Source organism: Neovison vison, chromosome 5, assembly GCF_020171115.1.
Source record: "Neovison vison isolate M4711 chromosome 5, ASM_NN_V1, whole genome shotgun sequence".
NCBI classification, from domain to species: Eukaryota; Metazoa; Chordata; class Mammalia; order Carnivora; family Mustelidae; genus Neogale; species Neogale vison.
Genome location: NC_058095.1, coordinates 88,876,797 through 88,891,397, shown reverse-complemented (window position 1 = coordinate 88,891,397; position 14,601 = coordinate 88,876,797). Strand labels below are relative to the sequence as shown.

At 46.5% G+C, this 14,601-nt stretch overlaps 1 protein-coding gene across 1 annotated transcript; it reads left to right on the top strand.

Annotated features, from left to right (window-relative positions):
• The first annotated feature begins 7,386 nt into the window (after positions 1–7,386).
• On the top strand, positions 7,387–14,347 carry SHISA2 (shisa family member 2). The gene is made up of 2 exons (XM_044249458.1): positions 7,387–8,659; positions 12,129–14,347. The coding sequence occupies exons 1-2, from the start codon at positions 8,326–8,328 to the stop codon at positions 12,680–12,682; spliced, it is 888 nt and encodes a 295-aa protein (XP_044105393.1). The 5' UTR covers positions 7,387–8,325; the 3' UTR covers positions 12,683–14,347.
• The last annotated feature ends 254 nt before the right edge of the window (positions 14,348–14,601 follow it).

Here is a 14,601-nt window from a genome sequence, read left to right as displayed (position 1 = left end):
TGGAAGGGCATACAAGATCCATGAATAGAGGCAATAATCTTGTCTCATTTTAAAACGTTTTATTCGCTTGAGGAAGTCAGGAAGTTTGATCAATGTCAAAAGAACAAATATGAAGCTTGTTTGCTGTCTCCTTTATCACAAGCCTGAAAGTTTTATGTGGCATGGGACGATTCGAGGAATACTAGTAAGGAATCTCAAGAATTTAACTAGTCCTGGCTGTGTCCATTGGCACAGTTATCCTGAGATACCCCTCCTTCCAAGGCTCCAGTTTAGTGAGCAGGTTCCTAGAGAACTGGGGTTGGGAGTTTCCATTACTTCCTTCATCATCCACATTAGGGCTTCTTCATCCATACTGGTTAGAGAGTGCTTTTTTGCTTTTTTTTTTTTTTTTTTTTTTTTTTTAAAGAGCATGCTCTTTAAAAATCACTTTCTGTAATGTGACTCCACTTCCTCCTCATTGGTATTCTTTGTCCTGGGGGGCTAAGAGTGCTCCTGAAATAATCCTGTACCCTGAAGTGTTTTGAAACAACCTCTTTCACCTTATTTTCCTTAGGCATGATATCCTCATCATCTCAGACCTTCCTGTACTTTTCTACCTTCTATTTTTCTAATATTTTCTTCCCAGCCTCGTATCTCCAAAGTAAACTGACCTACTTCCAGAAATAAAATAACTAAAAATATGTGCACCTTATAAAATCAAACTACCATGCGCCAGAAAGGAAATTGGTAGCAAATTAAGAATGCCAGTGATTTGTGTATTTTTTCTGAGACATTTCATCTCATTTGTGTAACATTAGAAGCGGGTTCATTGAAAATAAAAGCTGGGAAAGGAATACTAGCAGAGCTTATATTAAAATTAATTGGATGACATTCTGTGTAGGGTTTCTTTTTTTAAGTCATTAGGAAATTTAGAAAAGTGGATGAATTTAAACCTTTTTTAGCTGATTAATAGCACATTCATTAAAGGAGACAATATCAAAGAATTTAGCACAATACCTGTGGCACATACCAGACGCTCAATAAAGAGTAGTTATTAACTGATTGGGCTTCAGTCTTGGAGCTGTTCAAGCATATTTCCTAACATGAAAACATTTGAGAAAAACAAAAAACAAACAAACAAAAAAAACCCTTTCCTTTTAATTAAGTAATGAAGGCTAGTAACTGGGAGACTCTCCAGATAACTGTTACAATGTGTAAGAACTTTGTAGAAGACCGTTGTATAAGAACCTACCATATCAAGCAAGAAGTATCTGAACGTGATAAAACTGTGAAGTGGCCTGAAATACTTAACAAGTCTTAAGGTGTTACCAGGACGCTAGCATTTTAGGAGATGGAACTCATTACACATTTTTCTGCTCATTTAAATACTGCACAGTGCAGACGTTCTTTCTTTATTCTTTCAGTGGAGACATTTTGAGGAAATGCAGATGTGAGGCACTACCCAAGGACTTTTAAACAAATACGAAGTTTAATTCAATTGTTTCCTGAGAGATTGACTTCTTGCAAAAGCCAAAGAAAATCTCTTACTAATCCAAAAGGTACAAAAAGAAGGTTGAAACCATAAAATGGGGGAGGGCTTGGTTTAGAAAAGTTAAAGTCTTTGGACAGGGGTAATTACTGGGAGGCTGCGCTGTGAATTCCATCATTCCGCTTCTGCTAAAATAAGCAGCACAATGATCCTTTTATCTTTTTATGTTTTTACCAGGAGACTGGTAAGGGAGCTTTGATGAAGGAGATTCCTATTTACATCAAATCTAAACACCCACGATAAATGGACATTTTTTTCCCTATGACCAGGTCATAAAAATGATGTTCTTAATAATACAAAATCCCAAGGAACCTGTCTTCTGAGTTATTTTCATAAATAATAAGATTATTTATTATTTATGTATATATAAATATATATGTATATATATTATTTATTCCTTGAATCTAGTTTCTTAGCCTGGATGTGAAACAATATAATTCCTTACTACATACCGAGATTAGACATTTCCCTACCCTCTCTTGTTCTGCAGGGAGGAGCCCCTCCCCACCCAGAAATTCCTCTTAGTTGTGAGAATCCCTCCAGATTTTCCCCTTCCAAACTCATTCATCTGGTGCCCAAGAGGCTGGTGCAGTTTCCTTGAGGCACCTCCTCGAGCTCTCAGTGGTGCCAACTCCTATGCTGAGGACAGAAATGATACCCCTAGTGCCCACAGAAGGTGCTGGCAATGACACTGCCTGGACCAAACCAGGCACTGATGGCAAAGCCAAAACCACCGATGGGGGCACAATGGAGCTTCTCTGGCCTTGGGCGAAAGCTGCTGGCACAACTGGGTGCGTGGCTTACATGTTGATTTTCACATGGTGACATCCAGAAAGAGCCTGTTCCTTTCTTGTATCCTCTCTCATTGCAAAACATCTCTCACCTTCAGTCTCCAAGGAAGGTCTGTGCAGGTGGTGCAGGTGGGGCAGGGGGAGGCTCTAGCTAGGAATGCCCTCCCTCTGAACTTACTCACCATCCAAGGATTTCTCCCAAGCACCAGGTTTTTTTAGTCTAATCTCACCAGGTATTTTATATCCACGCTTTGATACTCAGAATGGCTTTAAAATTTAGATATGTTTCATTGTTTGTTTGCTTGTTTTAAGATTTTATTTATGTATTTATTTGTTAGAGTGAGAGAGAGTGTGCTCGGGCAGGCAGAGTAGCAGGCGGAGGCAGAGGGAAAAGCAGACTCCCCACGGAGCAAGAAGCCCGATGCATGGGCCTCAATCCCAGAGATCATGACCTGAGCCAGAGGCAGTTGCTCGACCAACTGAGCCACCCTGGCACCCCATGCCAAACTGTTTTGTACAGTGCTTGCACCATTTTATATTTCCACTAGCAATGTGCAAGGGTTCCCATATCTCCATATCCTCTTCAATTCTTATTATTTTCTGATTATTATTATTTTTATTATTGCCATCCTAGCAATAGGATGACGTGGTATCTCATTGTGATTTTAATGTGCATTTCCCTAATGACTAACCATGTTGAGTATCCCTTTGTGTTTGTTGGTTGTTGGAGAAATGTCTATTCAAACCCTTTGCCTGTTTTTTAATTGAATGGTTTGTCTTTTTGTTGTTGATTTGTATATGTTCTCTGGATACTATGTGAATCAGTTATGTTACGTGACTCGCAGATATTTGCTGTGCGCTTTTAATGCCAGGTTGATTTTGTTTATGCCACCCTTCCAGATATTCCAGCTTTCCTGCAAGAAGTCCTGGCTGGCTTGTAACTCTGTATTACCAAAAAGAAAACAGAACGATAGTGAACATCAAGATCGACATTAAAAAATGGTTCATTAAAACTGTGGAGTTAGGGGTGAGGATGGGGGAGAGAGAGAAGTGTGTCAAATGTTTAAGGTCAATGTGAGATGAGAAAAAAGTTTTTTAAGATTTATTTATTTATTTGAGAGAGAGAGAGTGCATGTAGGAGCAGGGGTGGGGCAGAGAGAGAAAGAAAGAGAAAGAGAGGGAGAGAGGGAAAGAAGCTGACTCATCACTAAGCCTGGAGGCCCAGTGCAGGACGGGAAGCGGGGCTCAATCTCACAATCCTGAGATCATGACCTGAGCCAAAATTAAGAGTCTGTCACTTAACTGACTGAGCCACCCAGGCACCCCAAGAAAAAAAAGAATTTAAAAGACGGAAATTACTTTGCTAAAAGTCAGTGTATTAATTACAAAGGAAAAAAATAGGAGGATGAAAGATGAGAAATTTAAAAGCAACAAGAAAGCTATTTTTTTTTCCAAAATTTTATGACCATTTTTATTTTCAGATGAGGTTAGGTAACCACGAGGCAAAATTAAAAGAAATGTAAATTAGCATATTTGTTTGGGTTTGAGGTCTCATTTGTTAACACAAACACTTTAACTTAAAAGAACTTCTGGCCAACCAAATGTGAATTTTCAATACTACTCTTATTTATAAAAGAGGAAGGGAAAAAAAATGAATGAACCCAATGAAACCCATTCTTCCTAAACAGACTGCTGACTGGTGTACAGATGGTAAGAACCTTCTGCTCTTACTGAAGCTTGCAGAACAACACTGGAGATCTTGCCTCGTTTAGAACTGCCAGCCAAATGAAATATGATTACCTCCATATGATTTGTGTCAACTCCAGTTAGTAAAGGTATAAGTAATCATTGCTTTAGTTATAGGACTTTCTACTTGTACTTTTGAAGCTATGTCAGCAGTTTGCATTTAAATCAATTGCATTTTATTCATAGTCACAGGCAGATTGAAAGACAAAATTACCTGAAAATGTACTTTTGCAGTGAATGTCTATAGAATTAAGCTTTTTGAAAGGGAAGAGGGCACTCTTTCATATGTGTTTAAATATGTTTTGGCAGACTGCCTGACATTTAGTTTGGATTATAATAAACTATTATTACTACTACCTGTATGTTATGATTTCTAGTTTCAGTTTCTCAGAAGAGACTAGTAAAATTAGTTTAGGCTGTCTGTTAAGGACAGTGAGGAAATTTCTTTTTATTTCTTATGGAAGGAACAAGACCAACTTAATATATCCCCGTAGTACCTCCTATAGAGAAGTTCAATAAGTATTTGGCATCTTATTTTATAAAATTTTAATATGACATACTAGAGACAGAAATTAAAAGTAAAAACAAGCCAGAGGAGCACAGAGTGATTTAAAGGATCTGAGCCTTGAGGACAATCAACCACCATAGGAAGTAACTATGAAACAGGCCCGTCCTTAATTTTTTTTTTTTAAAAGATTTCCCTTATTTATTTGAGAGAGAGAGCGCAATAGAGCACGAATGGGTGGGGGAGGAGATGAGCGGGAGGGAGAGGGAGTGGGAGAAATTATCACAAGCAGACTCCTAGCTGAGCACGGAGCCCAACACAGGGCTCCATCTCGTGACCGTGAGATCAGGACCCTGAGATCACCACCTGAACTAAAACCAAGAGCTGGTTTCTCTCAACCAACGGAGCCACCCAGGGGCCCAGGCCATTCCTTAGTTTTCAAGGAACAAAGGAACACAACAATAAAAAAGACCATGAATTCATTCATAATTCTGCACTTCCAAGTTTCCTAACAGTGACTAAACTGTGATCTGTTTGGGAAAAACATATTGTGTTGGAACTGTGGCATTACTGGGTCCACCCAATTAATTCCAATATGAAAATGCTCAAGGTTGCTTTCTTCATAAAGAAAGAGTAGTCAGTGTTTTAGAGAAGAGGATAATTGGATAGTGGAAGAAGAGTATGGTATAGGTACTGTCTGGAGAAATGTATAATTATTTTTCATTCACTTTTTTTTCCAAAGGGGAAAAAAAGAAAGTCAGGTATTAACCCTCTAGACAGCACCCTAATGAATGTATGGTGCCGTAGGAAAATAATGATACCTAAGCATCTGGTGATTGGCGTGGAGTTCACAGTTAACCCCGGGCTGACGGCAGTGGAGATTGTGGGGGCCGGCAGTGCGCGGTGGAGTGCGCCAGAATTCGGTGTAGTCCAGGCAACCAGACAATTTCTATCGGCATGGATTGGGCAACTTATTCTCACTAGTAAATTGAGGATAGTGGCTCCGTCTTCTTCATAGGGTTGTTGTGAGGATTCCATGAGGCTATGCAAGTAAACCTGAGCATAGGGCTGGGTACAGAATAAGCCCTCAGTCAACGTGGCTAATAGGATCTTTTGAGAAAATGACTTAACCTGAAATAAATGGGTCTTCCCTCACTTTCTTCTGGTCTAATTTAATCCATTCTTCTGATGATTTTTCTGGCCTCCCTACCCTCCTCACCCCCAGGTTATGTGCTTAAACTGACTCAGTACACCACCAGTCACAGCTTTTATCAGACTCATATCATCTTTGCTTATTCAACTCTCTGTCTCTCTGTCCAATTTGCTTTGCCCCAGAGACCTTGAGCTCCCTTTGAAGGGGATGTCCGTGATTCTCCATGAATCTGGATTCTCCATGAATCCCTAGTACCCAACAGAGAGCAGTATACTTACGTGATACCGCTGTAAGACTGTAATGTGTTTGTTGAATGAATAATTTGACATTGAAATCTTGTTAACATATTGGGTTAAGAAAATTCGGTGGCTGGTGCATTTAAAATTCATAATTTTATGAAGCTGAAAATAACCTCCCAAGATCCATGAAATTAAACGCAATTCTTGGAGAGAGCCTTATTGAAAAGAATGAGGTGTTCTTAAGAAAAAAAAAGAGAGAGAGAGAGACTGAGGTGTTCTTTGGGGGTAGAGAAAAGGGTAGGTTTTTTCCCTTTGATTTCATTTTGTTGGGCTGAGTGGAAGAGTATCAACCACATCTGAGTCTGTGCATTTCCCAGGCATACACAAGTGCCTAGTGGTTGTTTGAACAGCAGTGTCTTTGCCGTGAATGCAATAGCCTTGTGTTCTACAGTCCAGGACTTGGAAGGGACTTCAGCGGTTATCACATCCCAGGTTCCACCTCGAAAGGAGGAAACCGAGGCCAACAAAATACAGTACTTCTTTACTGGTGGGGCTGGGCCGAGCTATCAGGTCCGCTGACTTCCAGACCGTGTCGGAAGGGTCACTAGTTCTTTTAAAAATAATCACTGCTGCTTTAATAGCATCAGCACCTGTTGTTTTAGCTTCCGCAAGGGAGAAGCTATTAATTTCTCCTTCATCAAAGCCGCGTTTCGGGTCTGTCTGAACCTTGTTTTCTTCCTCACTGCAGCTGTCTGCACCCGTAAAGGCCAAATGTTGAACGGAGGCACCTTTCTGCTTAAACCCAGTAAACCGCCACGGCCAAATATGGAAGGAGAAAATTCGACACAGATCATCTACACAGTGGCCAAATTTATAATGCTTTTCCTGAAGTCTCTCTGTTCCACCTGGCGGAAGCCCGGACACAGCCCACCAGACACAGGCCCAGGCGTGCGAACCCTTCCACAGGCATCCACGTTTGTGGTCTGTGACCGGCCGTGGCCAGGGCACGAGCTGGTGGAAGCTGAGAGAGACAGTTAATCCGAGTGGCAATTTCACCGGCTGTAAAACGGGAAGGAATTATAATCCTTCCTTGGGGAAGTTTTGACAATCAGATCGAACGCTGAGGATCGCCTATAAGCCAGCTTAGTTTGCTTTCATAACCATGGTCGCCGTTCTTGCGTTAGGAAGGCCCAGATCGTCTGAGTTCTGTTTTCTCCCGCGCCCATGCCAGCCCGCGGCCTGTGGCCCCACGGGCGTCGGAAGGTGAAGGGCTCCCGGCGTCTCCGAGCGTCCCTGGGAGGAGGGAAGCCCGCGCAGCGCGCATGCGCGTCCCGGGAGCCGCCGGCCCCTAATAAGAGTGCCGCGCGGCGCCACGGCGAGCCCAGTCGGAGCTGGCTCGTTGCCGGGCGCCGGGACTGCTCGCGCTCGGCTTCCTCCGTAGCCCTGAGGACTGAAACTTCCGTGGGAGGTTCCCATCGGTGCGCCCCTCCCGGGGGAAGCGGCGGCCAAGGCGAGAGGGAGAGCCGGTCGGAGGCTGCCCGGCGCCCGTGGGAGCGAGCTGCAGCCGGAGAGGCGGAGCAGGGGAGCCGGGGGCGAGCCGCCCGCCTGGACCCGCGCCCAGCAGCAGCCGCGGCCGCCGCCAGCCGGCCAGGCTCCCGGGGCGGCGGCGGAGGGGGCGCGCCGGGCCGTCGCTAGCGTCCCGGACGGCGGCGTGCGCTGGGAGGATTGGCCGTCAGCCCCGCGCAGGGCAGCGCTGTCCGGGCGGCGCGGCCGGAGCCATGCGGACCGAGTTCGGAGCTGGGGAGGCTGAGCACGGCCGGCCGCTGCACTTGCTGCCGGGAGCCCTGAGCGCGCTGCCCGCCTTCTCGGCCCCTTCTCGCCGCCCGGAAAGGGAATAAAGGAGGGGAGACTCTCCCCGACTCGTGCGCCGGACGCCGAGGCTTAAAGTCTGCGGCCGCGACCTGGCTTCAGGTCGGCAACGGGAGTGAGCGTCCCCTCGGGGATGCGCGGGGAGGATCCCGTCGGGGCTGAAGCCTCCGGGGGCTGCGGGCCAGCAGCTCCGCGGCCCCTCTGACTGCGCCCAGAGAGTTCTATCAGCGAGTGCCCGCTCTCCAGACAGCCCCACGAGGGACCGGGCCGCCCGGCCGAGGGAGGGATGGCTTAGGACCCCTGCCCCGACAGCCCGGCGTCGTCAGCTCCTGGACGTCGCGGCAGAGGGCGGCTTGCAGAGCGCCGCGGAAGGGACCCTCGGGCGTCTAAGTCCCGGCCTCCGCACCCCTGGGAGCCGGGTCGCCGGGACAGCGACTTCCCGGAGACTTCTCTGCGCCCCCTGGAACCGCGCCGCCCGCGCCCAGGGTGGTGCCATGTGGGGCGGACGCCGCTCGCCCGCCGCTTCCCCTCAGAACGCCGCTTCGCTCCTGCAGCTGCTGCTGGCCGCGCTGCTGGCGGCGGGGGCGCGGGCCAGCGGCGAGTACTGCCACGGCTGGCTGGACGCGCAGGGCGTCTGGCGCATCGGCTTCCAGTGCCCCGAGCGCTTCGACGGCGGCGACGCCACCATCTGCTGCGGCAGCTGCGCGCTGCGCTACTGCTGCTCCAGCGCCGAGGCGCGCCTGGACCAGGGCGGCTGCGACAACGACCGCCAGCAGGGCGCCGGCGAGCCCGGCCGGGCGGACAAAGACGGCCCAGACGGCTCGGCAGGTAGGGCAGGCGGGTCTGGGCGCAAGAGGGGAGGAAGGTTAGCTTTGCCGGGGCGTGACGGGAAAGGAATCAGGAGCACGGGAATTTCAGAGAAGGTCCTGGACCAGGAGGTGGTGTCTGCATCCTGGCCCAGCAGTTAACTCCGTGCGAAGTGGAGCACGATATCACGCCCCGAGCCTCAGTCTCCCCATCTGTCACCTGGAGAGTGGGTTGGCTTGGATTTTACGAAGAAAATCACATACGTAAGGCAGTGTGGGGTGCAGACAGCACCGCGTTCCTCTTGGCCAGGGACCTTTGTTTTCCTTCCCATACCTCCTGTCTCCGCGGGTCTAACTTCTAATAAGGACAAATGTCTTGATGGTACCCCGGAAAGCCGTGAGGGCACGAGCCCAGCCAGAGGGTGTTCTGGGGGGCGCTTCCGTCCATAAAGGCTCCCCAGAAGGCAGGCAGCTCCTCAGGGCCTTCCTGTGGGTAATGCATTCTGCCAAACCCCGGGCATTCTCATCCTCTGAACATTGGGCTGCAAGCCTCTCCGGTTTCTGGACAATTCTCCTGACCACGTCAGACTTAGTAGGTGTGACATTAGAGCCGTGTACAAGCTTGCTCTTTGCGGCTTTGATTTTTTAAAATTATATATTTTTTCAAGCTGCCAAAGCCAGAGCTGGAAACATAAACAAATTCAGGAATGAATTTGATAGGTTCCACTTCCACTATTCTTCAGAAACCTCACAGACGGCCTCCCTTGAGGGTCTACCCCAATATGTGGATGGGAGGGAGGATTTAGCACCTGGCTAAATGGCAAACAGGTCACAGAATGGACGTCTCCTCCTGCAGCTGGTTATGTGAAGGAGAGGATTTTTACCAGCACCCCAAGCCGGGGTTTAAGCTACCCGAGCTTTGACACTGAGTTTCCAGAACGGTCTCCGGGGCCTGATAAGCGGCAATTCTCTTCAGTGCTGTTACCTTTGCAGGCTGGCATTTGATGGGCAAGCTACTCCTACTGTTCCGCTGCCTTGAATCTGAAGAGTGGAGAACTGAGGGTAATAATTCCAGAAAAGCTGCTGTCTTCATCCTCCAGCTCATGGTTGCAGGGGTATACAGTGGTTGACGAGAACCTTGAGAAATGAGCCAAAGACAGAACCTTACCTTGATGTATCTAAGTTGGTCTCATTAGTGGTCTCTCAAAAGTTGGGTTGATTTTGGACAAATCAGGAGGCAGACAACTTCTCGTGAGTCTGTGTGTTGTTTGGGTGCCTTCTTCACTCTACTTTGAAGCCTTTTTTCCTAAAAATTCCATTCCTCTCACTTCTCTTCTCCAGTCAAGAAGGACCACATGCCTAATCAGCCAGTGAAGAGAATTTATGGGAGCGCAGAAGGTCATTAACCCTCCCAATTAAAAATCCTGGAAGGAGAACAGTTCTTTCTCCCCAAAACTCATTCTGTGGACTTACCCTGCTTCCAGCTAGTTTAGTTTCTGCTATAATGTTTGGAGTGTTCTTTCTTTCTTTTTTTAACCTTTATTTGTTTACATCCTAATAACCTATTTAGGGCTGGTATCTTAATTTCGAGAATGAAATATTTATCACCTGCACCCACTGCTCCAGTGTGTTATTGCTAGCCTGTGATTAAAACAGTCCCATCATCTGAAGATCCACTAGGCTCTGTGGACTTTGGAGCAAGTGTTCCCATCTGAGAAAAGGGCATCACATAAATACAGTATTTCTTCTTCAGCACTGAAGGTTTAGGAAATCTTCAGATGTCAGTCTTTGATGAAATGCCTTATAAAGTATGTCTTACTTCACAAGGCATGATCTTCCAGGTCTCCATGTGGCACTGTATTCTAGAAACTGCCGTCGGGAATATCAGAGCTGTGGAAAGGAGCGTAATTAGAAAGGCTGCTGCTCTAGCAGACAGTCCAAGGGTTTTTCCACGAATTTGACCCCAGAGGTGCAGGAGAACTGGGCTTTTTTCCCCAAGTGCCACCCTGTATCACTGCACTGGCCCTGGGCTTGGCCAGAACTGGGGAGCCCTAGTTCCCGTCCTTCTGTATTTTCCAGTCAAACAGTCAAGGCAATGGGCAGGAGCATACCAAAGAACTGGTTCTTGGTGACACAGGGTGGAAGTCCACAGAAGTGGCTCTGAGGCATTCTGCAGCCTCCTCTCTCCCCATTCTCTGCCCCCATCAGCCAGTGTGTCTAGCTTCCAAAAGCCTTAGTGTGCCACCCCCATGAAGCTTGTTTTCAGTAATGTGTAAAAATGGAACTCACTGTCAACTAGAGGAAAGTTGTTATTTTCATGTTTCACGTTGTAACTTTCATGTTATTTTTCAGAACACACTCATTAAAGATGATGCCCACCGCTTTCTGGTCTGCAGGCTTTATAGTTCTGCCCACAGAGCCCAGTGTTAAGTTCAGGTGTAACTGCTGCACCCCAGCTGCCCTGGCTCTGCCTGGGGGCCTTCTTGAGCACAGGGGCTGCTCTTCTTCCTGGGTCTGGTTGCACCCAACATTTGTTCTTCTTGGTACCTTGCTTCATGGTCACCTGCGGCCTGGAATAGCTTCTCTCTCCATAAGTCACTTCAGCTTTCCACCATCTGGCGCACGCAGTGAGCCCAAGGTCCAGTGCTCAGCTAGGCAAGTGAGTGTAGAGGTGTTTTGGGGGTTTTGTTGTTTTGGTTTGGTTTGGTTTTTACCCTTCTTTGACCTTTGTGTCTTACATGACAGATTTGGAAATGGTCATGGCTGGATTTAGATTTTTTACTTATTTATTTTTTAAGATTTTAGCTATTTGAGAGTGAGAAAGAGAGCACAAGCGGGGGGCAGGAAGGGCAGAGGGAGAAGCAGACTCTCTGCAGAGCAGGGAGCCCCACCTAGGGCTCAGTTCCAGGACCCTGAGATCATGACCTGAGCCGAAAGCAGATGCTTAACGGACTGAGCCACCCAGGTGCCCCTCAATTTTTTATTTGCTTGTGGAAAAAAATAAGAACAGCTTTGAAGTGGCAAAAGGAAGTTTGCAAAGAATATCATTCTGGCGGGGGAGGTTCTTAAATAATATGATGCACTTCTATGCAGACCCTACAACTATCTGTTAGGGCAGTTCAGGCGGTTGAGTTATAATAGGAACCTTAGAAGTCTCGATTCCTTAAATTCGTATTTGTGTTAAATTGGACATTGTTCTCAGCTAGTGTTGCAGTTGGCAAGCCTAGCTGTGAATGTTAACCGTTTTGCTTTGGGTGTGTTGATCTGCTCTCCCTGTAGGGCCTTAGCTGCTTTCCAAAGTAACCTAATGAAGGACGGTGCGTGCAGCGAGCTGCTAATGAGCACGCAGACCTGCCCAGCCACGGGAGCGCCGGAACCAGTCGCGTAGTTGTGGGTGTGGCCGCCGCTCATTTACGGATCCCCGCTGCCAGACACCGATTTTCACTGCATTCTGAGACTAAATCCTCACAATGTGTTTTCTTATCCTTTAGTCCCCATCTACGTGCCATTCCTCATCGTTGGGTCTGTTTTTGTCGCCTTCATCATCTTGGGGTCACTCGTGGCTGCTTGCTGCTGCAGATGTCTCCGGCCCAAGCAGGAGCCCCAGCAGAGCCGCGCCCCTGGAGGGAACCGCTTGATGGAGACCATCCCCATGATCCCCAGCGGCAGCACTTCGCGAGGGTCCTCCTCCCGCCAGTCCAGCACGGCGGCCAGCTCCAGCTCCAGCGCCAACTCAGGGGCCCGGGCGCCCCCAACAAGGTCCCAGACCAACTGTTGCTTGCCCGAGGGGACCATGAACAACGTGTATGTCAACATGCCCACAAATTTCTCTGTGCTGAACTGTCAGCAGGCCACCCAGATTGTGCCCCATCAAGGGCAGTACCTGCACCCCCCATATGTGGGGTACACGGTGCAGCATGACTCCGTGCCTATGACCCCTGTGCCCCCTTTCCTGGACAGCCTGCAGACGGGCTACCGGCAGATCCAGGCCCCCTTCCCGCACACTAACAGTGAACAGAAGATGTACCCAGCTGTGACTGTGTAACTCGGGGTGCCGGCCGGGTCTCTTTACGAGACCGAGGAGCCCAGGGAGGCTGTGGACTTGGAAATGATTCTCTAAGAGGAAGTCCTCCCACCTTGCTGGTGCAGACAGCCCCGTTCTGTTGGATGACTTCATTTGGCCCCTAAATGTATGAAAACGTCTCTTCCCGAATTAACCTTTCTGCCTACGTTTCATCCCAGCGCATGATCAATTTATGATGGAAAAAAGCATCAATTGGAGATGACTGTGTTGTTGCCCTTGGTTGTGTGACAGATCAAGGCCTTAAGTGCCCTGGAATTATGGCTGTCAGAGGAGTTTTGTAACTGGGTAGGCTAAGGGGTTTTATTATATCCTCGTTAGTGTTTCTTTTTTGTTTTTTGACAAAGGTCAAACACAGGTCAGAACACCTGCTCCCACCCCTTGACCTGGGGAAGATTCTTACAAGCATCCAAGTTTCCGGGGAAGACCTAAAGAACAGAAGAACTATGATGAAAGGACAGCCAGTTGGAACTCCCTGAGATTAGTCCTTGATCTCAGTGTTTCCCAGGCACATCTTAATTTCACTGTAAAAAGATATATATATTTTGTCTATTTTTGTGCTTTTTGGGGGGTCTATTTTGTGCTTTTTTTACCTTGTGTAGAGATCTTATTACACAGTGATTTTCTACATTAAAAAGAGACCGAAAGAAATCGTATAGTTACTTAACTAATGGCATTTCAGAACTCTGGGATTATTTTAAGCTTGGAAGGAGCGGTTGGTGTAGTAATACACCGTTCATCTCACTCTCGATAGTACCCTCTAATTTGCTAACTTCACAGTGACATCTGAGAAGAAGCAATTAGATGTTTTTATATTGAAATCATAAACTCTCACCTGCTGCTTCTCTGGGTTACTTTGAATTTTACCATGGTATGGCTTGGCATTCATTCTTTTCGGCTTTCGAATCTCCGTGTCTCCGTAGTACCGTGCGCAAGTAATTACTGTTATAAATGAAGATCAGCATTTCTGCCTAGATCTGATAAAACATTTTCTTGTTTCCCTATAAAAATTCAAAGAAATGCTTTACAAAGATGCTTCATCTGGCTTCTCAGCCATAACCTGAGACTTGGGATGAAATTTAAACCACGAATAGAATTTACTTTGCAAATCATAAGGCTTTTTATACTCTTGTTATCAAAATGGCTTATTTTTCAGGCAGTGGGGACTGTCAAGAGAAAAGCTTTTCAAAGAGATATTGCCTTTCTTCCCCCACAAAGTTAGTTTTTGTTTTCCTCTCTCTTTTAGTCCTCAGCAAGCACTGTATTCATTACTAATGTTCTGAATTATGAAATTCAAGTGAGTCTGTGTATTGTTTACTTAAAAGAAATGAGTCTAAGTGTGTGCAAGAAATTTCCAAATGCTGGCAAAACCGAAGTTTGCAATTAAAACATTGTAAAGCGTGGTCTTTCACACGTTTATACCTGCAGTTTATTTATCCATCCATCCATCCATCCATCCTCTGTCTAGCCTATTCTCTCCCTATCTGTCCTTCCTCTCCCTCTCTCTCATGACTGAATGATGTGAAAGCATTGTTGGTAAGCGGTATCAACAGAAATGCACAGCCAAATCTTTTAAAATAACAGGCAGGGACATCATTTTACTTATTAATAAATATTTTATGGTATGAATTCCAAGGGAGTTGGGTTTTTTTCATTTTTTATTTTACTTGGTAACTCTGCAGATGGCTTGTTAAGACTGTTAGCATCATAAAATTGCAAAAAAATGATAAATATTCTCTAGAATGAAAAGCTTACCTTTTAAAAGTAATCAATACCTGGGAAGTTTATATGTATATTCTAGGCATGAGTATCATTTTATGTATTCCGTGGGAAGTGTTGGCAACACAAAAGAGACAGTCTTTTGGGATTATTGTATTATGTGG

Bases quoted from the DNA above. Each gene is read 5' to 3' on its own strand.
- SHISA2 (XM_044249458.1), top strand. From the start codon at position 8,326: ATGTGGGGCGGACGCCGCTCGCCCGCCGCTTCCCCTCAGAACGCCGCT. The intron at 8,660-12,128 runs GTAGGGCAGGCG...CTTATCCTTTAG, and splicing joins CGGCCCAGACGGCTCGGCAG to TCCCCATCTACGTGCCATTC.